Below are 27194 nucleotides of genomic sequence, written 5' to 3'. Positions count from 1 at the left end.
AAGGAATCATTAATTGATGACATGTGAGCAACTGTGCTCTCTGTCCCACCCACATCATAATGTCAAACCAAATCGGCTTATAAGGTCTGTTATGGCTTGCCCGACATGTACAGTGTGCTCTGATTTACTCTGTGCAAGGAGACTTTTCCTTTCCCCCGGCATAACATAAATGCCAAGAGCAAATATCACTTGGTGGAGACACTGTCTGGAGTTTACAACTTCAGTTGTTGGATGGAAAAATATGGTAATTGAAAGATGTGTATGTGGGTGTTTGTTCGGCGATGATTGTCCCTACCCTTGCAGGTAGACCATTCCATGCATTCGCCGCTCTCTGAATGAAAGACCCCTGCCTTACTATGGTCCAAACTCCCCTTTTCTTTCCTATTCAACTGTGGCCCCTTATGCTGTCTGTGGCCATTTTGCTGTAAAATTATTCTGCACTTTCTTGTCTATCCCCTTCATTATTTGTCTATCCCCTTGTCTTGGATTTGTCTATCCCCTTGGATTTGTCGACGACAATTTGTCCACGACACGACAATTGTCCAATTGTCGACACGAGGTCGACACGAGGACGATACGACACGACACGAGGACGACACGACACGAGGACGAGGACAATTGTCGACACGAGGACGAGGGGACACGAGGACGTCATCTGACAATTGTCGACAATTGTCGACACGACAATGTCCACGACACGACACGACAATTTGTCCACGACAATTTGGATGGATTTGTCTATCCCCTTGTCCTTGTATTATGTCTATCCCCTTGTGGTTAGATTTTGTCTGGTTGATTTGTTTGTGAAGTAAATGTTAGCTCTTTCACGAGCCTCGATTCAGTATACAAAAAAATAAAATAACAAAAATATCTCAAAAAGTTATGGATGGATTCATACGAAACTTGGTGGACAGGTTAGGTGTGGGACAAAGAAGAATCGATTCAATCTTGGTGATTTTCCTTCCCCTTCATTCCCCTTCATTATTTTAAATACCACTGTCAACTCCCCTCACATTCGACTCCTTTCTCATGCAAAGAGGCCTGTCCCTTTCCGCTGCTTCGCATACCTTAGTCGAGCTAGTCCTGGGATCAATGTACTTAATCCACGCTGTACCCTCTCTATGATTATGTAGTTATGTACTTGTGTTATCATGTACTTAGTTATGTTAGCTATTATGTACCCCACTGCTTACATCCTCCCAGCGACACATTCTCCCACTCACAGCCACTCTTTCCTTCCCATCACTAAGCTAGTTTCCCATCCAGTTAGCTACCTGAGCAGGCACTCCACAAGTCCTGCACCTATCCAACAACTTTCTATGTGGTTACTTATGACAAACTCTTTTAAAGTCTAGATAAACTACATCCACTGCATAGCCCTCATTCACCCAATCAGAAACTACTTCCTAGAACTCCAACAAATTTCTTTCACACTATCTCCCTTTCGTATATCTGTGCTGAATACCTTTAAGGAGTTTTTAAAATTATTCAAATGGTTTGCTATCTGTTCCTGAATTAACATTTACAACACCTTAACCACAATTGTCCCAATTGCACATGCACAGATGAGTGTGCACTGGGCCCATGAGCAAGGAAAAGAGCTTACTTATTTACTTGGAAAACCTGCATCCACATGGTTTTGGCACTTGAGAATTTGTTTGAAACTTTTTGGGTTGTTTAAAGATTTATTCAGAATCGATTTTGAATGGCACAATAGTTGTTCCCAATATTTCCTTCCTCTGTGGCCTGTTGTAATCTCGTAATTTTGCCCTTTTTTGATGCATTGAATTGAGGATACTCATAATCAATCCTGTTTTGAAAAATAGGAGAGAGAAAAAAGGAGAGACCGAGCCCCGGTTGAGCGGTCAGACTGAAAATTTGAAGGGGGGGAGACAGACATACAAACGGGACAGGAGTTGTTGGGGTGAGGGTTGTGGGGGTTAGGATGGGGAGATTATGATCTACATCTTGTGCCGGTGTGTCAGACGTGGACGTCCCAAACATGGACGATCTCTGATGTCATCTTGTTGTTGTTTACAATGGACCCAATAGTGTTCTTGTGGCATATGGAACATCTTGTTGGGATATTCCAGCCTGACTCATTCCTTTTTCCAGATGATGTTCATTGAATCTGAATTGTGATAAAGCCATGCCCATGTTTCCAATATTGTTCGTTGAACAAACCATTAGCCCAAGTGATGTCTCTAATATCACAGAGGTGCTGAAGGTGTCCGTGCAGCACTCGTAGCTCTATATCATACATGTGCAATTTGGTCAGGTATGTTATCGGTCAATGGCTTCGGATTTTATGATGCACGAGTTCCGCCGAAGTGTTTGATTACAGTGTTTAAGCCTCAATATATTGCACACTGGTGCCTTTTATATGTTTGATGATAAATGAGTGCAAAGATTTTTTTTTTGGTTAATATTGGAGGTTTTCAGTGAGAATTTATTATGACTGAGAAATCTGCACTGATAATAATAATAATAGTTACTAGCCAAAACCCGTGGAACATCCACGGAAGGGAGGATGTGGTGTATGGATAGAGTGTACCATTATGGATGGCATAGGGGCTTTGCTTGTCCAAGTAAGAGTTAGGAAGAAAGATAAACCCACCTGATGAGGTTAGCGTACACCGCGATCGACGACACCGGCACAAATGCATGCTCTGGATTGTCCACTCAGTGGACGGCTTGCTTTCGCCTTCGCCTGTCCAATCAGCGGACGGCTTGCTTCGCCTTCACCCAGCAGACGCCAATACGATGGCGTCGTATCGGCAGTTAATCGGATGCTTTTGGGCCCCAAAGTCGACTAATTCAGATTTTTCGATTATGGCTGTACGTGATAAACAAAGAGCGCGGTTGGAAGAAATTATGGTAAACCCACCTGATGAGGTTAGCGTACACCGCGATCGACGACACCGGCACAAATGCATGCTCAGGATTGTCCACTCAGTGGACGGCTTGCTGTCGCCTTCGACTGTCCAATCAGCGGACGGCTTGCTTCGCCTTCACCCAGCAGACGCCAATAAGATGGCGTCGTATCGGCAGTTAATCGGATGCTTTTGGGCCCCAACGTCGGCTAATTCAGATTTTTCGAGTATGGCTGTACGTGATAAACAAAGAGCGCGGTTCGTAGATCGTAAATCCATTAATGCCGTGGGCATCGGGTCACTGGGTGCGGTGTAAAAGGGATAACAAAGTCGAGTCCTTACGCTATTATTATATAGACTAGCCGAAACCCGTGGAACATCCACGGAAGGGAGGATGTGGTGTATGGATAGAGTGTACCATTATGGATGGCATAGGGTATTTGCTTGTCCGAGTAAGAGTTAGGAAGAAAGATCAATTTTCACTTGTGCAAAAATGCTACTCACAATTACATCGCCTGTGCGTCGGCCTGTGATTGAGCCAGAGAGTTGGCCTGTGAGTCAACTTCCTTTCCAATGTCTGCAAGAATTGAAATACTGATTGTGAATGTGTAAAATTATATGAAAGAAGAACATGCATATCAATAGACGATGCCATCGAAAAGGAGAGCAGCTGTCAATAGAAAAGGATGTCTGACTTATCAATTTGACATTATTGCACAGGAAATGACAAACAAAGAAACAGTTCATTTCCATCGGGTAATATTACGATGAGAGATCAGCCGATACCTTTATTATGTCCATCAGCATCCATGGCACTTCGAAAAAAAAAACGTGGCATCAGCCAGCCGCAGCCAACTATCACGTACCGTCTCGAAGTCAATGCCATCCTTTTATCTCTTTGTATACAAGTACAACTCACTGAGCGCAACGTCACTCCATTTAACTTTATTAAAATGACGATAAAGACGTGAAACCCGTGGAACATCCACGGAAGGGATATCGTTCGTCTGTTTTCAGCTCGTTATCTTTAAGCTTCCTTACGTCTCGCCACCTGCTACACCTCTCTGAGTTACGAGGATTTATGCAACGCACCCCGAGTATCGCAACGTCACTCCATTTAACTTTATTAAAATTACGATAAAGACGTTTCCTTATATATCCTAATTTCAAATGTTCAAGGGAATAAAAAAGCTTCCTTACATCTCGCCACCTGCTACACCTCTCTGAGTTACGAGGATTTATGCAACGCACCCCGAGTATCGCAACGTCACTCCATTTAACTTTATTAAAATGACGATAAAGACGTTTCCTTATATATCCTAATTTAAAATGTTCAAGGGAATAAAAAGACCATTTGGTTCACACCATCCATCACACCACTCGACTGTCCAATCAGCGGACGGCTCGCATCGCCTTCGCCCAGCAGACGCCAATACGATGGTGTCGTAAGATGGCGTCGTATCGGCCGATAATGGGATGCTTTTGGGTCCCAAAGTCGGCGAATTCAGATTTTTCGAGTATGGCTGTACGTGATAAACAAAGAGCACGGTTCGTAGATGGAAAATGCAAATTAGTGCCGTGGGCATCGGGTCACTGGGTGCGGCGTCAAAGGGATAACAAAGTCGAGTCCTTACGGTATTATTATATAGATGATAATGAAGAAGGAAAGGGGGACACAAAGCAGAGCTTAATCAGTTTAACTTAAAACCCAGACACGGGCCCAATCACTCACACGGGGAAATGGAAGAAGAGCATGTTCACGCGGCTTGCTGCCGGTCGCTCCCGGACAGCTCGCTCGTGGTGTAGCCCTCTGGCGGTCACGGCACGTATGTAGGAGAAATGCAGGCAGGAGGAAATCACGCGTCTGTGGCCCGGCGCGGGTCGTCCTCTCGAGCACGCGATTAATACAGCGGCAGAGCGCAAGGTACAGGGCACGGGGCAAGTTCGTGTACAACGAGGCTATTACAACAGTCAATTCAAGCACTTCGACTTGCTCAGGGCTGGGCGACTTTCACTCCTTGTCTCTCGTTCTTGATCTCACCCGTTCTGCCGCGTTCTCTCTCGAACTCTAACTCCACAAACTCTGCCTGACGAACTCTCACAGATCTCTCCTCTCGTGCGTTCCTCGTGCGTTCTCGTTCTGTGTTCTGACTCACGGGCGTTCTGCTGCTGTTCTGCTTAATGGGCTCCGGGCAGAACCGTATATGGCACCTCCCCGATCTTACCCGAATGTTCCAAGCCCCGCCTCCTGCCGCAGTGGTAAGCCACTCCCCTCAAGCCCTGTTTGGCAGCTCGTTGTTTACCGGCCACTCCCCCTGCAGCTCGTCCCTTCGGCCTTGCCAGACTTGTTGAAGCCTACCTCGTGGCATTTCCAGCCTAAACCAAAAGCACCAAAGCAAAGCACCAAAAGAACACCGAAGCTCACTGACCTACTCAACGCAAAACTAAACACAGGAAAAGACTACGCTTACATTTACTAAGAAATAACTGAACTATCGCGAGGCTTCATGTTGTGGTGCAACTAACTAAGAGGGGGAATTAACCTTTATTCCAAAACCGCAACAATATATATTATATATATTTTATATATGTATGTATCCCCCCACCCCCCCCCTACCCTAACACACATGCACACACACAAACACCCCCACACCCCTCCCCCCACATGCACACCCCTCCACACGTACACACACACACACCCCCCACCTCGACACATACTCACACACACACACACACACACACCCTCCCATACGCACACCCCCCCCCCCCCACACACACACACATATCCCCCCCCCCCCCACCACCCACACACATCCACACAGACACACCCGTGGAACATCCACGGAAGGGAGGATGTGGTGTATGGATAGAGTGTACCATTATGGATGGCATAGGGGATTTGCTTGTCCGAGTAAGAGTTAGGAAGAAAGATCAATTTTCACTTGTGCAAAAATGCTACTCGCAATTACATCGCCTGTGCGTCGGCCTGTGATTGAACCAGGGAGTTGGCCTGTGAGTCAACTTCCTTTCCAATGTCTGCAAGAATTGAAATACTGATTGTGAATGTGTAAAATTATATGAAAGAAGAACATGCATATCAATAGACGATGCCATCGAAAAGGAGAGCAGCTGTCAATAGAAAAGGATGTCTGGCTTATCAATTTGACATTATTGCACAGGAAATGACAAACAAAGAAACAGTTCATTTCCATCGGGTAATATTACGATGAGAGATCAGCCGATACCTTTATTATGTCCATCAGCATCCATGGCACTTGGAAAAAAAAAACAAAAAAAAAACGTGGCATCAGCCAGCCGCAGCCAACTATCACGTACCGTCTCGAAGTCAATGCCATCCTTTTATCTCTTTGTATACAAGTACAACTCACTGATCGCAACGTCACTCCATTTAACTTTATTAAAATGACGATAAAGACGTGAAACCCGTGGAACATCCATGGAAGGGATATCGTTCGTCTGTTTTCAGCTCGTTATCTTTAAGCTTCCTTACGTCTCACCACCTGCTACACCTCTCTGAGTTACGAGGATTTATGCAACGCACCCCGAGTATCGCAACGTCACTCCATTTAACTTTATTAAAATGACGATAAAGACGTTTCCTTATATATCCTAATTTCAAATGTTCAAGGGAATAAAAAGACCATTTGGTTCACACCACCCATCACACCACTCGACTGTCCAATCAGCGGACGGCTCGCATCGCCTTCGCCCAGCAGACGCCAATACGATGGTGTCGTAAGATGGCGTCGTATCGGCCGATAATCGGATGCTTTTGGGTCCCAAAGTCGGCGAATTCAGATTTTTCGAGTATGGCTGTACGTGATAAACAAAGAGCGCGGTTCGTAGATGGAAAATGCATTAGTGCCGTGGGCATCGGGTCACTGGGTGCGGCGTAAAAGGGATAACAAAGTCGAGTCCTTACAGTATTATTATATAGATAATCATTTTTTTCTGCCTCTGCAAAAAATAATCATGCAGGACTTCTTTAAAATATATCTTACAACTGTAATGTATCAAGGTTGAGCTTGTAAATCCAAAGATGTCCGACCTTTGGTCATTGTTCAACTTTGAAGTTTTATAACTTTTGATCTACACAAGAAAGAAACAAACTGAAAATGGCATATGAAAGCATAACTCATTAGGTTCTGTTCATGTTAAGGTTGTTATTAATGTTGGTGTTTTTGCTGTAATTGTGGATAATGTTGTTATCCACAATTCCCCTGGTTTTCTTGATGAGCTGACATTTTCTGATGAGAGAATTTCTTCATCAGTAGTAAAGTAAGCCACCACAATTACTGCATTTGGAGGACAGAAAAACCTCAAAGTTTGAAAAACCTCAGTAAATCTGTCGACATTTAAGAGAATGAACAAATAAATCAATGTTTGGTATACTCTCATGGAGTTGTGCATCATTGGTCCTTTCCTTTTTAAATTTTTATTTTATTTTAGAAGAAGGACCATCTATGGTCAATGCTACTTTGCAATGTTGTGTTACTATGACGATTAGATCACTCACATATCAATTCATATCAACAAGACTTGGCTATATATGTATATATATATATATATATATATATATATATATATATATATATATATATATATATATATATATATACATACATATATATAATATATATATGTTATGCGCCATCGATGGATTTGCGCTATCGACCGCTCGCGCTGCGCTATCAATGGATCCATCATTCGCGCAGGCATCGGTAGATGGCTCAGGCATCGATCAATTGCGAGTCACTCATCATCATCCCACGACCGTCGTGATCGCTCGTGATTATGATCGCTCGTGATCGTGAACATCGATCGACCGCGCTCTTGCGCTATCGATGGATTAGTCTTCATGCATGCCTGTCCTTTCTTTTCTTTGTAGACTCGAATATATGACCCGTCGTTTCGCTGACGGAAATACCTTCGCTTCGCTTCTGCTGCGATGGCTAATCTATGGGGGAAGAAAAAAAACAAAGGATTCCTGGGAGATCCTGCTCTCCGTGCAGGGATAACCAACGTCACGTGTTGCCATTTGCAGTTTTGACACGCCATGTACTCATACCCATAAAACCCATACCCATCCATGTACCCATAAAAAAAAAATTGGGATCATAAACATTCCCAGGAGTTATCCGAATCCTCCATAGTTGGATTTATTGAAATCCGTTAATCCGTTCTCAAGTTATAACACGTTCTCAAGTTATAGTTCTCAAGTTCTCAAAATCTCAAATTCCGGAATGGCGGAATCAGTGGGGAAAGAAAACCCTTTTGAGCTTGACTCTAGCCCGACTCTGTGAAGGGACTTGAGAGGCCGCAGGCACTCAATAGGGCTGGACCCGTGAAATTTCGGGGATTTTTGGTAAAATTACCTCAGGGTAAAGTTACATAGGAAAACACCGTGTTAAATTTCCGTCGCCGAAGGACTTTATTTTTATTGCGAAATTCATCCCGACTTCGCCTCTAGGAGTTATTGAAAATATTAACTTATATAAAAATTAGTTTTCTAAGACTGAAGCGCAGTGACGTCATCACGCCCCCGCCACGAGTGTCGAAGGTCTTTCGAAGAAGAAGAGTTCGGAGTTGGACTGGACACGAGGCGGAGCAGACGCCATTTGGGAGAGCTGAGAGGATTCAGTCGTGATAGGGTGAGTCTGAGTGAGTATATCAAGACAAGAACAAGAACTAGAAGGAGGTATGTACGGTGCGAGTCATATAATATATTGTTTAGTTATCGTCGATGAGGAATTTGGGGTCGGGATGCGTGGTCGGCCTGGGTGACTTGGTCTCGACTAGATGCTAGGCCGCACCTCATTTTGTCCAATAAAGTGGTTTTAAAATATTTTTTGATGGTTCTTATGCTTATCATTAGATGCATAACGGTCGTAACGAGGTGGGGATATATGGATTGACATCGGATGGCATGGGAGTTGGGATTTAGGAACTCCGGAGTTTTTTCATTAGAAATATATGCGATTTGTTGTGGGGGGCCCTTAGAACTAACGGAGGCTCGGATTTTAATTCTGATTCCGGATTTCGCAGTCGCTAGTACGTCTTAACACTCGACAGAAACTGGCCCCGCGAAATTTCCAGGATTTTCGGTAAAATTACTTCAGGGTAAATTTACATAGGAAAACCCATGTTAAATTTTCGTCGCCGAAGGACTTTATTTTTTGCGAAATTCATCCTGACTTCGCATCTAGGAGGATACAGGGGTATCTGTGGATAACGGGAACCTTTATTTGGCGAAAATCGGACTGGTAATGGCCGAGTTATTCAAAATATTAACTTATATAAAATTGCCGTTTAAGCCTGTAAACGCAGTGACGTCACCACGTTCCGCGGCACGACTTTGGATCCGGAGGAGATTTTGTTACATTGTGCACGCCTTCGTTTTATTTCCAAATTAGAATCTGTTTTCACTTCTGCCGCAAAAACGACATCAGTGCATTGAGTGGGGTATTTTATTTGGTAAAAATCCGTCGATTTGAAGTACGTGAAAATAAAATGTGATCGTGGAAAATCATAGCGAGGGGCCATTTTGAATCGGTTTTCGATTATTGCACCGGGTTCTTCTACAGGGTTGGTATTCTAAGGCTTATATCAAAATATTAACTTATATCAAATAGGTCTTTTAAGGTGAAAACGCGATGACGTCACCATGTCACGCGGCACGAATGCGCGCCTGTGTCGTTGGAGGTATTGACTTATATAGGGTTGGTTTTCTAAGGCTTATATCAAAATATTAACTTATATCAAATAAATCTTTTAAGGTGAAAGCGCGATGACGTCACCACGTCACGCGGCACGAATGCGCGCCTGTGTCGTTGGAGGTATTGACTTCTATAGGGTTGGTTTTCTAAGGCTTATATCAAAATATTAACTTATATCAAATAAGTCTTTTAAGGTGAAAGCGTGATGACGTCACCACGTCACGCGGCACGAATGCGCACCTGTGTCGTTGGAGGTATTGACTTCTATAGGGTTGGTTTTCTAAGGCTTATATCAAAATATTAACTTATATCAAATAAGTCTTTTAAGGTGAAAGCGCGATGACGTCACCACGTCACGCGGCACGAATGCGCGCCTGTGTCGTCGGAGGTATTGACTTCTATAGGGTTGGTTTTCTAAGGCTTATATCAAAATATTAACTTATATCAAATAAGTCTTTTAAGGTGAAAGCGCGATGACGTCACCACGTCACGCGGCACGAATGCGCACCTGTGTCGTTGGAGGTATTGACTTCTATAGGGTTGGTTTTCTAAGGCTTAAATCAAAATATTAACTTATATCAAATAAGTCTTTTAAGGTGAAAGCGCGATGACGTCACCACGTCACGCGGCACGACTGCGCACCTATGTCGTTGAAGGTATTGACTTATATAGGGGTGGTTTTCTAAGGCTGTAGGCCGCACCTCATTTTGTCGAATAAAGTGGTATTCGGGTGGTTCCGGTATTTGGGACCGCAGGGACGGAAAGTGCAGGTACGGGGTGCCAGGCACTCCCCAGCCGGCCCGCTCTGAAGGTTCGGATCGGGACACCGGGATTCATTCCGGTCGCCCGGTCGGCCCGGAGGTGGGGGTGCGGGGCCTGTCACGGAACGTCAAAACAAACGGCCTGCCGGGGCCGCCCAAAAGTCGGGTGTGAGGGGCGCGTCCACTAATGGAACGCCTCTCGCTTCCCAGATCGAGGGCCACGTGGTCAGGAGAACCTCGTCCCTTCGGGTTGCCCTGCCATCCCACCGTGAGCGCTGGCAGGGGGTACTTCAAACTAAGCTTAAGTGTCAAGTGTTAAGTTCCTCCTTGCCCTCGCAAGGGAAAGGCTAGGGTCAAGCTCTTCCAAATTTCCAAACACTAGAAATCGGACGTCTCAAATTAATTAACTAATTTGTTAATACATCTCAGTCGCCCGCGACCTCTCTAGCGCGGGCGTCGAACCAGTTCATTTCCGGGCGACCGGGCCGAGTATCGGCCCGACCGTGGCCAAAGCCGTTGATTCCGCCGTAGCACGCTAACGCGTAGGCTCGCGCGTCCCTGGTCCGCCGGGGCTCCGCGGGTGTCCTACCGTGCCCACGTCGCCATGTCTCACTGAATAAGAGAGTCAGACGTGGTGCCCGGGGACGGAGTTCGCTGTCTAAACATGGTAGCTCTAGGCCAGTGGGACCGCCGGGACCCACATGCACTCACAAGTTGTTCTGCGCGTGGGCGGCAGTATCAGACCGGGGCGCCCAAACGCTCCCCGGCTAAAGTTCATCCTGAAAGCGCCCACATTGTGCGGACAAACCCCACCAAGTCGAGGGCCACGTGGTCAGGAGAACCTCGTCCCTTCCGGTCAAACTGTGCCTATCGGCCGGCCTCGAAGACCGAAATTGTGACTATGTCACCCTATTTTTCTATGTCACATGTCATATGTACATATGTCACTATGTCACCCATATGACTATGTCACCCTAAGAAATTTCACAATTCCGCCATTCCGCCAAGTAATAAAATTAGAATCAGGTGCACCAGCTCCGGTGCAAATAATTAGAACATCGTGAGAGAGGATCTTGGAGGAACCTGTCTTATTTAAACCTCAGACATGTAGTTTGGTTTGCTCTTTTTTGTTGAAGTGTGCGGCGTCACCATGCCTAGATCAAAAGACCTCTCTGAGGCCTTCAGAAAGAAGGTTATAGATGCCTACGAGTCTGGGAAGGGATTTAAAAAGATCTCCAAACAATTTGAAATCAATCATTTGACTGTCCGGAAGATCATCTACAAGTGGAGAAGATTCCAAAAAACTGCCAACTTGTTCAGGCCAGGCCGCCCCAGCAAGTTCAGCCCAAGAGCAGACTGCAAGATGCTGAAAGAAGTCTCTAAGGACCCCAGAATGTCATCACGCGACCTACAGGTAGCTCATGCCACTGTTGATGTCAAAGTGCACGAGTCTACCATTAGAAAGAGGCTGCACAAATTTCATCTACATGGGAGATGTGCCAGGAGGAAACTTTTGTTGTCCAGAAAGAACATCAGGGCTAGACTAAAGTTTGCCAATGAACACCGAGGCAAAGACCAGCACTTCTGGAACAATGTGCTCTGGACAGATAAGTCAAAGGTAGAGCTATTTAGCCACAGTACCAGAAGACATGTTTGGCGAAAACCAAAGACAGCATTTGACCACAAGAACCTGATACCAACTGTAAAGCATGGTGGTGGAAATATTGTGGTTTGGGGCAGCTTTGCTGCGTCAGGGCCTGGGCAGCTCACCATCATAGATTCCACTATGAATTCTTCATTGTACCAGAGGGTGCTTGAGGATAATGTGATGCCATCTGTCGGAAAGTTGAAGCTCAACCGAAGGTTGACCTTGCAACGCGACAATGACCCGAAACATACCAGTAAATCCACCAAGGAATGGCTGAAAAGAAAGAAATGGAGGGTTCTGGAATGGCCAAGTCAAAGCCCGGATCTAAATCCCATCGAGATGTTGTGGGGGGATTTGAAACGAGCTGTGCATGCAAGAAACCCCTCAAACTTCGCACAGCTGAAATAATTCTGCATGGAGGAGTGGGCAAAAATTTCTCCCAGTCGATGTCAGAGACTGTGAGACAGTTATAAGAAACGCCTACTTGAGGTTGTTTCTGCCAAAGGGGGCAATACCACCTATTAGATCCAAGGGTGTACTTACTTTTTCCACATGTGAAATTTGCATTTATGTTTATTAAAATTATACAATGGACTACAAAATGTAAATGTTTCATGATATTTGTTATATTATATCACCTTTATCTATCAATATTGTTGAAATGAAGATCAAATAGCTTTAGGTTGAAATATGTTGAAAAAGTCAAAACTTTACATGGGGTGTACTTACTTTTTCACGTGACTGTATGTTTATTACTTTTCTTGATGGTGCATCTCAAACTTCGAAATATCTTCTGAATTGTCTTTGTACCAAAATCGTCGAATCTCTATGGAAAAAATACTGCTCAACCACAAATGCTGGTTGTTCACGTGTTTAATTTTGTATCCCCGAGGATTTTTTTTAAGTCTCCAGTTCATCTGATACAACCTGGATATAAAAAATTCAATAATTTCCATCCATTATCATAGAATTATTCCACCCTAAAATCTGTCATCTTTTTGCTACACCCTGTACTTTCACTGGCCTTGCTGCGTATTCTCCCTCTTTCTTCTGTTTAATTTCTTCTTCTATTCTCATTCTTCTTTTCTCTTCCATCTTTCTGTATATCCTTCCTTTCTCATTCGTTTTTCACCCGATAAAATTATTATGAGATCTGATGAAATCCTCATGAAATTCATTTCACATCTTATTTGAAATCATCTCATAGTTATTGGGAAGGACATTTTTGTTTCCATGTTGATTTGAATCTCGATTTGCAAGTTGAGATATTTAGGTTTGAGTCTCTTATCATTGCACTCTTTTCTGCAGCTTTATCAATGGCACATACCTGTTTGCATTGGTCTTCTAAATTAATATCAATTACGATTTTTATTCTTAAACTAGCAAAGGTAACCGGCATTGCCGGGAAACTCAGTTGCTTTTTCAAGTGGAATATTAAGATATGGGGTGAGAGAGGAAGGAGGGGGAGAGAGGAAGAGAGAAGAGAACGGAAGGGAGGAAAAAGGGAAAAATGGAGAGGGGAGGATAGGGGGAGGAGAGGGAGGGGAAAGGGAGGAGGATAGGAGGAGGGGGAAAAGGGTTGGAGGGTAGGGGAGAGGGAAGGGAAATGGAAGGGGAAAGGGGAGAGGGGGGCTGGGGAGTGGGAGGGGAGAAAAAAGGGGGAGTGAGGAGAGAGATGGGGAGGGGGTGGCAATGCCGATACGAAGAGCACGAGGAACATTGAAGCATTGCACCATGTAAAGACACTCGACTTGGTACATTAATCAAAAGTGAAAGGATTTTCACACAATTTGTTTTCACAGAGTCTTCATCTATCTTAGGTACCATCAGAAATGAAAACAGAAATCGAATTAGAGTGAAAATGGGGGGTGTGAGGCCATTTGAAGGAAAAAACACATTTTCACCAAAGGAAATCCTTAACATAAAGTTCGATTTGATGTTGGTATTTTTACAAGTATAATTATATATATATATATATATACTGTATATATATATTCATATAACTATATTGACATAATAAAAGTATGTAGATCTTACAAAAATGTAAAAACAATGCAATCTCGTGTCATAAAATACTGCGCACGTAAAAAGAAAAGGAGCGTTGTCTGCTGTCTACTGCAAAAGCAGCCTGTAGAGTGCACTCCGGTTCAATATCTTCAAAAAGGGGTGTTTATATTTACCCAAACATCCAGTTTTCATTCATGCACTCCATTGGAGTTCCCTTAGTATGCATCGATAGTTTTATATCACTAGGTTTCATGGTTTTGGAGTTATGGAGGATACACACACACACACAATACACACACACACACACACACACACACACACAATACACACACACACACACACACACACACACACACACACACACACACACACTCTCTTTTATTATTATTATTAGATAAGATGAGATGGCGCTCTGAGGCTGATATTGAGTCAAACCTTTGCAGATTCGCAGAATCAAGTGACTGTTCTTACACTGCACCCTCTCAGTGGTGTTCCGTGGTATTATTGTCTGTGGTCAAGATCACTTCCCTGTGAGTCATTCACCTGAAATTAGCAGAAGCGATAAGCCCAGCTGCCCATGGCTTTGACCTTTACCTTTGGACCCAGGTGGCACAGCTTGTTTTGCTTTATCTTGATCGAGCCAGCCGTTCATGTTTTCTTATTATGCACTTTCCTTCTGGCAATAGTTTATAACTTTGAATTTCTATATATTTTAACAATGTAAATGTAAGTTAATTAACCTTTTAAATTAATCATTAATCCTTACAGTGGGCCTTTACAATATACGTATCTACGCAAAAGCGACTCGGTGAACTATTGGAATCTAATTAAGATATTGAGAACCAATCTACCAATTTGTGTACATGAATATGCCTCAATGTTTGTGCACATACGTATAATTACCAGTGCATTGAAGCCTGGTGTGGGCTTAACTGGTAAGTTGGCAGGCTTGAGATTGTGAGATCTTGAGAGTCCTGAATTTGAGCCCCTGTCATTTCATTGACCTAACATCAGGTGGATTGACTCACCCTGTCACTTTTCCATACATATATATATATACAGTCACATGAAAAAGTAAGTACACCCCATGTAAAGTTTTGACTTTTTCCACATATTTCAACATGCAGCAATTTGATCTTCATTTCAACAATATTGATAGATAAAGGTGATATAATATAACAAATATCATGAAACATTTACATTTTGTAGTCCATTGTATAATTTAAATAAACATGAATGCAAATTTCGCATGTGGAAAAAGTAAGTACACCCTTGGCTCTAATAGGTGGTATTGCCCCCTTTGGCAGAAACAACCTCAAGTAGGCGTTTCTTTAGAACTGTCTACCAGTCTCTGACATCGACTGGGAGAAATTTTTGCCCACTCCTCCATGCAGAATTCTTTCAGCTTTGCGATGTTTGAGGGGTTTCTTGCATGCACAGCCTGTCATCCTCCCGAGGTCGGCAAATCGAGTACCAGTTCACTGGTAATTCCCTGTGTGTCGCAAGAGGCGACCAACAGGGTTGGTGGCAGGAAGGGCATCCGGCCATAAAACATTGCTTCAAAAATGGGACCACGGTGCCCCAAAAAGGCCGACCCCTGCTCTGCGGGGAAAAATGGCCTCTAAAGGTGGTTCTTTAAGTGTCAGGTGCATACAGTACAATTCAATACATTCCTTATTGAAACTTCCATTTTTGATCTCTTTCAAACATTGCAAGAATAGAAGGTTTCGCTTTTGTTCTTCCATTTTTTTTTTCTATCGAGGCGTTTTTTTTTTTTTAACCACGGGCTTCTGCTATTTTATTCATATAAATTTACCTGCAGCTTAAGGTAGGTTGTTTGTAGTTAACCGTTTCAGTGTATCGCTATTGAATGCCTTCTTTCTTGCCCTGTCGCTTTAGACTTAGAGTCTCCACCCTGTGTCATCCCATGACCCAACGAGTTAAATCGTGTGAGTTTGCATGTGTTTTTGTAATATCCTCTTTTTGGAACCTTCCCCTTTTTTAAAATCCCATTCTCTTTCGCTTAATTCCCAAACTTTGTGGTGAAATAAGATAAATATTTTCTGCGCATGGCAAAGCTCCCGGCTCCACTGCCAACTCCGGTGCGGTGAGAGAGTCGACGAGTGTGATGGCACGGACAGTGGCAAATACAGGTGGCATTGTGTTGAAGGTCAATCGAAGGCAGAGCGTGGGCGTCCTGTGTTTTCCAGACATTGACAGTACCATGTATGGTCGTGTTTTGCTATTCCGAACAGCAGTACGGTAGCTATTTTCCAGGAGAGAGAAAACGCGTGTTTTGGACGCGCGAAGAAAGTGTATTTAAATTCTTCGGGGAATAGAGTTGGTGCTTTTACAGAGATTACAACTATCCTTTCCAATAAGCAAGAGGTAAGCACGTGATTTATTTAATCTTTAACCTGATTGTTGGTCACGTGATTTTTGTGGCGAGGACCTTTTGACATAATGTCAAACCACTGCTGGATGACAGTTTATTTAAAATATGCATGAGGTAAGTGCAAACGATGTGCCTGCTCGGTTGTGGCAAAAGGTCACGATGGAGGCCTGCGATGCGGGATTGTAACGACTGTTGGCATCGCTTCTTCAGATCTCTGAGCTCTTTATCATTGGTGCTTGACCAGCCGCCACGACGATGGAGTCTTTGTTGAAAAGACGCACTTTGGTGTGGCACAAAAACGCACATGGATCGCAAAGGCTGCAGCAGCATCGACGCAGCTCGACCCAGACTCTTCCCTATCGTGCAGCCAGCAGAACCCTCCTTCTGCGCTTCTTCAGGAGGAGATTTTGTGGCGCTGCTCTTCGCAGATGTTCTAGTTCGGTACCCAAATGGGCCATCTGTCACTACATCAGAGATGGAGAGAGACGGAGAAGCCTCTTGCCCTTGGTGTCGAGGAAAGAAAATTACACGAACAGTGATGATGAGGATGATGAGGATGGAGATGATATTAACAGTGATGATGATGGGCAAGCTGCTGAAGATTTAGAAGACTATGTCGGTGATGAGCAGCAGGAACTCGATGAACGATGTCATTTACCTGAGACGACCAATGAAGAAGCAGAGGATTTGGTAGAAGAATATCTTAGAAAAAGGTAATTTGTGCATTACACCTCAAAGTTATTTTCTCATTTTATTAAAATGTACAAATTGCATCCAAATTATTTAAGGATACATCAATATGACAGACCACCTTTGGAGGCCATGTTTCCCCGCAGTGCAGGGGTTGGCCTTTTTCGGGCACCGTGGTCCCCTTTGACTTTGTTTAAGCAATGTTTTATGGCCGGATGCCCTTCCTGCTGCCAACCCTGTTAGTCGCCTCTTGCGCCACACAGGGAATTACCAGCAAGCTGGTATTCAATTTGCCGACCTCGGAAGGACGACAGGCTGAGTCAATCCCCCCTGGCGTTAATTCAGCGATCGACTGGGATTCGATCCTCGGATCCCAAGCCGGCACCCTAACCGCTAAGCCAATACCAGGCCTTTAAGGATACATCAATATCCGAGTCAAAATGAACTATTCTCGTCCTACTGACAGTGATAGTGCAAATACTCATCCGATCAGAACATGATTAACATGACTGAGATTTTTCACATGACAGAACTTGCGTTCAACATATTCCTGCAAAAACAAAAAAACAAGCCGATGAAATATACATGTGTATATTAATATAAATTTATATATATATATATATATATATACATATATATACAGTCGGGAGAACAAGTATTTGATACACTGCCGATTTTGCAGGTTTTCCCACTTACAAAGCACGTCAAGGTCTGTAATTTTTATCATAGGTACACTTCAACTGTGGAAGACGGAATCTAACACAAAAATCCTGAAAATCACATTGTATGATTTTTAAGTAATTAATTTGCATTTTATTGCATGAAATAAGTATTTGATACATCAGAAAAACAGAACTTAATATTTGGTACAGAAACCTTTGTTTGCAATTACAGAGATCAGACGTTTCCTGTAGTTCTTAACCAGGTTTGCACACACTGCAGCAGGGATTTTGGCCCACTCCTCCATACAGATCTTCACCAGATCCTTCAGGTTTCGGGGCTGTCGCTGCGCAACACAGACTTTCAGCTCCCTCCAAAGATTTTCTATTGGGTTCAGGTCTGGAGACTGGCTAGGCCACTCCAGGACCTTGAGATGCTTCGTACGGAGCCACTCCTTGGTTGCCCTGGCTGTGTGTTTCGGGTCGTTGTCATGCTGGAAGACCCAGCCACGCCCCATCTTCAATGCTCTTATTGAGGGAAGGAGATTGTTGGCCAAGATCTCGCGATACATGGCCCCATCCATCCTCCCCTCAATACGGTGCAGTCGTCCTGTCCCCTTTGCAGAAAAGCATCCCCAAAGAATGATGTTTCCACCTCCATGCTTCACGGTTGGGATGGTGTTCTTGGGGTTGTACTCATCCTTCTTCTTCCTCCAAACACGGCGAGTGGAGTTTAAACCAAAAAGCTCTATTTTGGTCTCATCAGACCACATGACCTTCTCCCATTCCTCCTCTGGATCATCCAGATGGTCATTGGCAAACTTCAGACGGGCCTGGACATGCGCTGGCTTGAGCAGAGGGACCTTGCGTGCGCTGCAGGATTTTAATCCATGACGGCGTGGTGTGTTACTTATGGTTTTCTTTGATACTGTGGTCCCAGCTCTCTTCAGGTCATTGACCAGGTCCTGCCGTGTAGTTCTGGGCTGATCCCTCACCTTTCTCATGATCATTGAGGCTCCACGAGGTGAGATCTTGCATGGAGCCCCAGACCGAGGGAGATTGACTGTCATCTTAAACTTCTTCCATTTTCTAATAATTGCGCCAACAGTTGTTGCCTTCTCACCAAGCTGCTTGCCTATTGTCCTGTAGCCCATCCCAGCCTTGTGCAAGTCTACAAATTTGTCCCTGATGTCCTTAGACAGCTCTCTGGTCTTGCCCATTGTGGAGAGGTTGGAGTCTGATTGATTGAGTGTGGACAGGTCTGGAGACGGCTTTGCGGTCGGTCTTTGCGGTCTTTGTGGTCGGAGACGGTCTGGAGACGTCTTTTATGCAGATAACGAGTTCAAACAGGTGCAGTTAATACAGGTAATGAGTGGAGAATGGGAGGGCTTCTTAAAGAACAAACTAACAGGTCTGTGAGAGCCGGAATTCTTACTGGTTGGTAGGTGATCAAATACTTATTTCATGCAATAAAATGCAAATTAATTACTTAAAAATCATACAATGTGATTTTCAGGATTTTTGTTTTAGATTCCGTCTTCCACAGTTGAAGTGTACCTATGATAAAAATTACAGACCTTTACGTGCTTTGTAAGTGGGAAAACCTGCAAAATCGGCAGTGTATCAAATACTTGTTCTCCCCACTGTATATACTGTATATATATTCCGCCTGGGCTATATATGATCATGGAAAAACCTATATCACGATAATGGACCTCATTATCACAATTATTATGATAATCTCATCTATCTTCAATATAAATAAAAGAAAGTTTTTGTTTGTTTGTTTGTTTGTCTGCACGCGCTAATCTCCTGAACGGTGAAAGACAGGAGGAAACCTTTAAAACAAAAAATGTCAGGACAGGCCCCGGGAAGGTTATAGGCTAGGTGGTGAGGCCGGTCGTGGCCCATTTCGCAATTAAAAGCTGAGCTGAATAAGAGTAGTCAATCTTCTATGGCCGCGAGTAAAAGCTGAATTATAGTAGTAAATTTATTCAAAAAGAACCAAAAATGTCGGGACGGGCCCCGGAAAGGTTAGAGGCTCAGTGGCGAGGCCGGTCGAGGCCGCTTCGGCCAGGCTGGGCCCAATTCGCAATTAAAAGCTGAGCTGAATTATAGTTGTCAATCTTCTACGACCACGAGTAAAAGCTGAATTATAATAGTAAATTCATTCAAAAAGAACATTAAATGTCGGGACGGACCCCGGGAAGGTTATAGGCTAGGTGGCGAGGCAGGTCGAGGCCCATTTCGCAATTAAAAGCTGAGCTGAATTATAGTAGTCAATCTTCTACGGCTGCGAGAAAAATGCTGTATTATAGTAGTATATTCATTCAAAAAGAACATTAAATGTCGGGACGGACCCCGGGAAGGTTATAGGCCAGGTGGCGAGGCAGGTCGAGGCCCATTTCGCAATTAAAAGCTGAGCTGAATTATAGTAGTCAATCTTATACAGCCGCGAGTAAAAGCTGAATTATAGTAGTAAATTCATTCAAAAAGAACCCGGGCAACGTCGGGTGCTTTCGGCCAGTGATAATATAAAAAATAAGAAAAAGACATAAAATGTCATAGCCCCCACCGTGGTTTTAGTAATTTTGCTGTACAGAGTTAAAGGCCATCATTGAGTCATCTTTGGTCAAATTACAAAACAAAATCTTCTGCATATGAATACGCATGTATTGTCTTTGTGCCAAGTTTGAAGAAAATCGGACCATGCATGTCCGAGAAATTGTTGGAGACACTTTAAGTAACAAAATGGCTGCCAGTCGGCCATTTTGGTTCTATCTAAAAAAAATGACATGCATATGTAAGCCATCATTCATTATCTGTGTGAAACGTTCAAGAGCAAGATCGGCAAATGCATGTCTGAGAAATGGTTGAGGACGTGTTCAACATCGGGTTTTTTTTTAAAACTAAAATGGCCGTCAGTCGGACACCTTTGATCGCATGGCGAAACAAAATGATGTACATATGTATACCATCGTGTATTGTCTGTGTGCCAAGTATGAAGAAAATCGGTCCATACATCTCCGAGAAATGGTTGCAGACACACAGACACACGAGACCAAATCCATAAGCCCCGTTTCAGACCAAGTCCAATGGGGGCTAATAATGTTATATTATATCACCTTTATCTATCAATATTGTTGAAATGAAGATCAAATAGCTGTATGTTGAAATATGTTGAAAAAGTCAAAACTTTACATGGGGTGTACTTACTTTTTCACGTGACTGTATATATATATATATATATATATATATTACCCTGCAAATATTAAAGCAGAGAAAAAAGAATACAGAGATTGAGAAAAATCTCCCTGTAAAAGGTCTGGAAGTGCATGAAGTTCCTTCTTATTGACTCATTTTGGAGGTGGTTGAGGGAGGATCATTAATTTTCGTTATTAATTATTGTTAGGTGTTAAAATGACAAATGGTAAGCTTTAGTTCACGGTGCATCGATGATGTGCATCGACCAAGTGATTTGGAAATACCAAGGTGTTTTAATGACTTGAAATATTGTATTTCAACCTAAGGCATTGTGCTATTTCAACGTAAAAACGCAGTGCTGTCATGTCAAATTTTGACATCATCGGCGTCTGTGACGTCAACATAGACATCATCGCCGTGACGTCATCGCCAGATCGACTCCACTGTTACATCAAGTTATAACACGACACTAACCATACGAGTCCCCAAAATGAGTGATAAATAAAATATGGGCATTTTACCATGATAAACAAAAGATGAACACACACGAACTCACCAGAATCCCCTTTTGATAAAAAGTCACTATTTTCCGACAAAACTATGTATTTTAAGGAATTAAGAAATTTTTTTAAATCCTTATTTAGTACCATGTGATAAGTGCTAGTAAGATGGCGAAAGCACACACACACACACACACACACACACACACACACACACACACACACACACACACACACACACACACACACACAGTCACACACACACACACACACACACACACACACACACACCCAGTCACACACACACACACACACCCAGTCACACACACACACACACACACACACACACACACACACACACACACACAGTCACACACACACACACACACACACACACACACACACACACACCCAGTCACACACACACACACACACCCAGTCACACACACACACACACACACACACACACACACACACACACACACACACACACAGTCACACACACACATCCTCACCCGTGAACTGTCTAGTCTGGGCCCACGGATGGACGTTAAGTTGGGTGTCTGGTCTGCTGGCATTATTTGTTTAGTTGGTATCGTTCGCATTAATTGGTCTTTCTTGGAATTGACAAAAGAAGATGAAGTGAAGTGAAGATGAGGTTTATATATATATATATATCATATAACATCATGCTTTTCTGCTCTGCCAACACAAGTCCGTGTCGTTGTTGAATTCTTGGCCAACCTTTTCCAAATCAACGTGATGCCCTTTCTTCACAAGAACAGTTACATCACTGATCCAGCCAGGTATGAACTCGTTGTCGGCATCCAAACTTTCCCATGCCTTCACATCTTTCAGGATGTAAATCCTTTTTGTAAACACAAGATAATTCACCAAATATGGATCTTAAATGGTTTAAAGCTCCCTAGAGAAAGTGTCCAACACATCAACATATCCAAGTGTTGACCCCTATTATTTGGCCATGAGAGCATACAATGCACAATAACTGAACCAATCGTGAGCGTGGGTGTTTATTATTACTTATTTATTTAACTGTTGTGGAGCCAAGGCCTGCCTCCGATTGATTGGGATGCCGAAGCGCCGTTTCGTTGCGCTCCAGCAGGACCGCACCCTTGGCTGAACCTGATAGGCATATGAAATGGGTGATAGGCATATGAGCATACGGTCTGATAATGCCTGATAGGCATACGAGCATACGGTCTGATAATGCCTGATAGGCATATGAGCATATGGTCTGATAATGCCTGATAGGCATATGAGCATATGGTCTGATAATGCCTGATAGGCATATGAGCATATGGTCTGATAATGCCTGATAAGCATATGAGCATATGGTCTGATAATGCCTGATAGGCATATGAGCATATGGTCTGAAAATGCCTGATAAGCATATGAGCATATGGTCTGATAATGCCTGATAGGCATATGAGCATATGGTCTGATATTGCCTGATAGGCATATGAGCATATGGTCTGATAATGCCTGATAGGCATATGAGCATATGGTCTGATAATACCTGATAGGCATATGAGCATATGGTCTGATAATGCCTGATAGGCATATGAGCATATGGTCTGATAATGCCTGATAGGCATATGAGCATATGGTCTGATAATGCCTGATAGGCATATGAGCATATGGTCTGATAATGCCTGATAGGCATATGAGCATATGGTCTGATAATGCCTGATAGGCATATGAGCATATGGTCTGATAATGCCTGATAGGCATATGAGCATATGGTCTGATAATGCCTGATAGGCATATGAGCATATGAAATGTCTAGCTTGAAATTGAAGCATGTGGTCATTTTGTCCATGATTGGAAAGATTCACTGCACTGAACAAACTGCTCATTTCAATGCAGTTCATGAAATTTCATTTATTTATCAATGTGTAGATGTTCAGTGCGACATAAGATGCAAGTATAGAGATTGTGTTGTAAATTCAGCTGGAATTGCACATTGGGTTTTATTTCAAAACTTCATTCTCATATAAATGGCGATAAAATGATTTCATGTTTGGCAGTTTTTAAGTTAAGCATTTTACTAAACATTCACCGATCTCAACGGATTATATGAAATTTACATTATATCAGATATTTAAACATTTCCTTCGACAAAGCCGACCATTTGACTACTTTCCCAGATACCTCCCGCATCCAAATTTATCATGCCATTTACAATTTTCCTCGATTCTCCTTGTTCTTCAAATTACTTGCCCTCGATTGACTCCTTTCCTGACCAATTTCTCACTACCTTTTGTTTACCTGCACTGCCGAAACACTAATTAAGTCCCAAGATTTAAAAAATGTACCATTTAACTCGGTCATGGAACACGTTCTTCGAAGTAAAAACAATTCAAAATTACCTTCTGACCTGCCACCAAGACCACCGACTTCAATGGATTCGATGGTCTTGAGTTGAACCTCCTCCATTCAATTGAATCTTAATTTGAATTGAACGTCCTCAATGCTGAAGTACAATCAAATATACACCTTGTATAAAATCATGAATTACAACAACTTGTATACCAATCTTATTATAACAGAGCAAACGTATATGGTTATGTCGCTGTTTGTCGCTATGTTTCTGTGCGACTAAAACGTCTTCTTCTTCTTCAAAAATTATTACCACCCTCTTAATTAACCCTCTTAATTGCGTTAAGACTGCTGAGACCCCTCAGACCTTTGCCGACACTTTAATTCCCCCAAGACCCTTCAGACCACCAAGACCCCTGAAGACCCAAAATACCGTGAAGACCCCCCAAATACCCAAAATACCCTTCAAGGCCCTGAGGCTCAAAAAGATCCTGAATACCCAAAAACCCAAAAGACCCCAAAGACCCAAAATAACCTGAAGACCCTAAAGACCCAAAAGATCCCGAAGACCCAAAACACGCCGAAGACCCAAAAACACCCCGAAGACCCAAAACACCCCGAAGACCCAAAACACCCCGAAGACCCAAAACACCCCGAAGACCCAAAACACCCCGAAGACCCAAAACACCCCGAAGACCCAAAACACCCCGAAGACCAAAAACACCCCGAAGACCCAAAACACCCCGAAGACCCAAAACACCCCGAAGACCCAAAACACCCCGAAGACCCAAAACACCCCGAAGACCCAAAACACCCCGAAGACCCAAAACACCCCGAAGACCCAAAACACCCCGAAGACCCAAAACACCCCGAAGACCCAAAACACCCCGAAGACCCAAAACACCTCGAAGACCCAAAACACCCCGAAGACCCAAAACACCCCGAAGACCCAAAACACCCCGAAGACCCAAAACACCCCGAAGACCCAAAACACCCCGAAGACCCAAAACACCCTGAAGACCCAAAACCCCCCGAAGACTCCGAAGACCAAAAAGACCCCGAAGACCCAAAATACACAAATGGTCAAATATGCCGACCCCTCTGAAACGACGTGTGGTGAGGCGCACAGAGCGCGCCGAGTCGCGCTAGTAATTACAACTTATCACTTCTGCCATAAGGAGCAACAAATCCACCAACCAACCTAAAATCTCGAAAGTGAAACCAGCTACATCATCTGTTCGCAATTGAATGCAAATTTTAAAGATCAATAACTCCACTTTGGGAAAACCGTCGATATTTATAAGACAATGATCAAATTGTAAATTCTCACCTCAATGGCATGCAGCCCACCTATTGTTTTCCTTGCCCAAGAAAATTATTTGGCAGCATCTGCTGTGTTATGAAGAAAAATATACAGACTTGACATTTAATATGGAATATTTTTTTTTTCTTGACTTGGGTTTACTTTCTTAACTCAGTATATCAATCTGGTGAATTTCTTTTACACTTTGGTGATTTATTTGTTAAAAGAACCATGTCACTGATTGTCTGTCGCAGCAAGAAGTCAACAACAGGATTATATCACAGGTGGCGCGGCAAAATGTACGGACAGGTGAATTTGACGATTGGCTTCACAGTCGGGTATACAAGGGTTGTTGCGTTCTGTATTAGTGGAACACAACTGCTGCACGTCTCCAAAGGTTATTGCCGCTTCCTCTGGAGATGGTCCGTCAACTCGACAATGATGTTTGGCATGGAGTGGTGGCTTTACGAAATTACGGCATGAAAGAGCGTGCTATTGCTCGACAGTATGGCATCACTCAAGGTCAGGTGTCAAAGATCCTGAAACGAAATGCTCAGAGGGGTTTCCCTACTCCAATACTGAGGCCAGGACGTCCCCGCAGAACCACAAGGAGGGATGATCTCCAGCTGCACCGGTTAGTCCGCAATGGCCGTACCAAGTCAGCTAATCGGCTTAGGGCTGAGTGGAAGCAAATGACAAATGTGCCTGTATCCAGAAGGCTAGTCAACCAACGACTGGTTCAAGCAGGCTATCGTGCCAGGCGTCCCCTGAGAAAGCCACGCCTGACCAGACAACACTGCCAGCGCCGATTGCAGTGAGCCAGAGAGCACCGTCAATGGCAGCCAGGACACTGGCATCACGTGACCTTCAGTGACGAGTCTAGATTTCTGGTCTATCGTCAAGATGGCCACGTGCGAGTGCGCAGACATGTGCATGAAGCCTACAACAAAGATTGTATAGTGCCAAGAGTCCAAGCTGGAGGTGGTGGGGTGACCGTTTGGGCTGCTTTTCATGCAGGGGGCAAAACTGACCTGGTTGTTCTGAATGGAAACCTGAACCAGTTCAAGTACAGGGCCATTCTGGAAGAAACATTGCTTCCATTTGCTCGTGCAGCCTTTCGAGGAAACTTTGTCTTCCAAGATGACAATGCACGGCCTCATCGTGCTCGCATGATCCAACACTTTCTTGCTGACCGTGGTGTAGAGCATATGGAGTGGCCTGCCATGTCCCCAGATATGAATCCGATAGAGAACTTGTGGGCAGAATTAATGCATCAAATCGACCACTTGGACCAGCAGCCGACCTCTGTGCGTGAATTGCAGCAGGCTATTGTCACTGCATGGCAAGCGATTCCGGTCCAAACCTTGGCAAATCTCGTGAACAGCATGCCTCAACGTGTACGTGCTCTCCTGAATGCTCGTGGGGGTTACACGAAGTACTGAACTGTAATTTTACTGTCCGTAATCCCAGTCGTAATTTAACTTTTGTTTTTGTTAAAAAAATTTTTGGCTAATGTGCAAAATAAAGAGATACTTCTGGAAAACATACAGCAGTTTAACACAGTACTGTCCGTGAATTGAGTTCGATATCAGTTTACATCACTTTCAAGGATTAATTTATATGTTTCGAAATGTCAAATGTGGTTTTTGTTTCTTTTAAAGGTCACATTAACAAAATCTAGAATAATTTCAACATAATTCCAATGAACTTTTGGTTCTAAGACATCTTGAAAAGTAAGTTCAACCCCACAAAAAAAAAATTCCATATTAAATGCCAAGTCTGTATTTGGAAGTCAATTTCTTTTTACAACTCTGTAAGAAAGTTAACCGAGACTGAAATGCAATATGTTCACTGTATTTCAGCAACTATGGTGAGAAGGAAATTATTATGTTGTGAATGCAGAAATTGTACATAAGATAAAATACAGTAATGTTATACTCATATGTTACCTTTGAGGAATGAATAAATGCTTCTTTTTATTCTGTCTGATGCCTACAGTGTTTATGGGTACTGGCAACATTTCTGTCCCTGTCCTACATCGATGACACCCAGCAATTTTGGGCTTTCTACGATTACG

General features: G+C 43.4%; 1 protein-coding gene across 10 annotated transcripts in view; it reads left to right on the top strand.

Moving 5' to 3' along the window:
- The window catches only part of LOC137429041 (diacylglycerol kinase iota), a 687154-nt gene that overhangs the window by 229362 nt on the left and 430598 nt on the right, over positions 1 to 27194 (top strand). For 2 of the 10 annotated variants that reach the window (XR_013623428.1, XR_013623427.1), the window contains exon 1: positions 16596 to 17134. The exons of 5 other annotated variants lie outside the window; for them this stretch is intronic. Coding sequence is in view for 3 of the 5 variants with exons in the window: in XM_078777697.1 (XP_078633823.1) it covers positions 16677 to 17134 (458 nt within the window). In the remaining 2 variants the exon portion in view is untranslated. Of the gene's footprint in view, positions 1 to 16595; positions 17135 to 27194 lie in introns of those variants that run through there. 3 more of the 10 variants (XM_078777697.1, XM_078777684.1, XM_078777693.1) reach the window with 3 other exon arrangements.

Source organism: Myxine glutinosa, chromosome 1 (genome assembly GCF_964187855.1).
Source record: "Myxine glutinosa chromosome 1, kmMyxGlut1.1, whole genome shotgun sequence".
NCBI classification, from domain to species: Eukaryota; Metazoa; Chordata; class Myxini; order Myxiniformes; family Myxinidae; genus Myxine; species Myxine glutinosa.
Note: the sequence above shows the minus strand (reverse complement) of the source record. Positions and strands in the feature narration are given on the sequence as shown.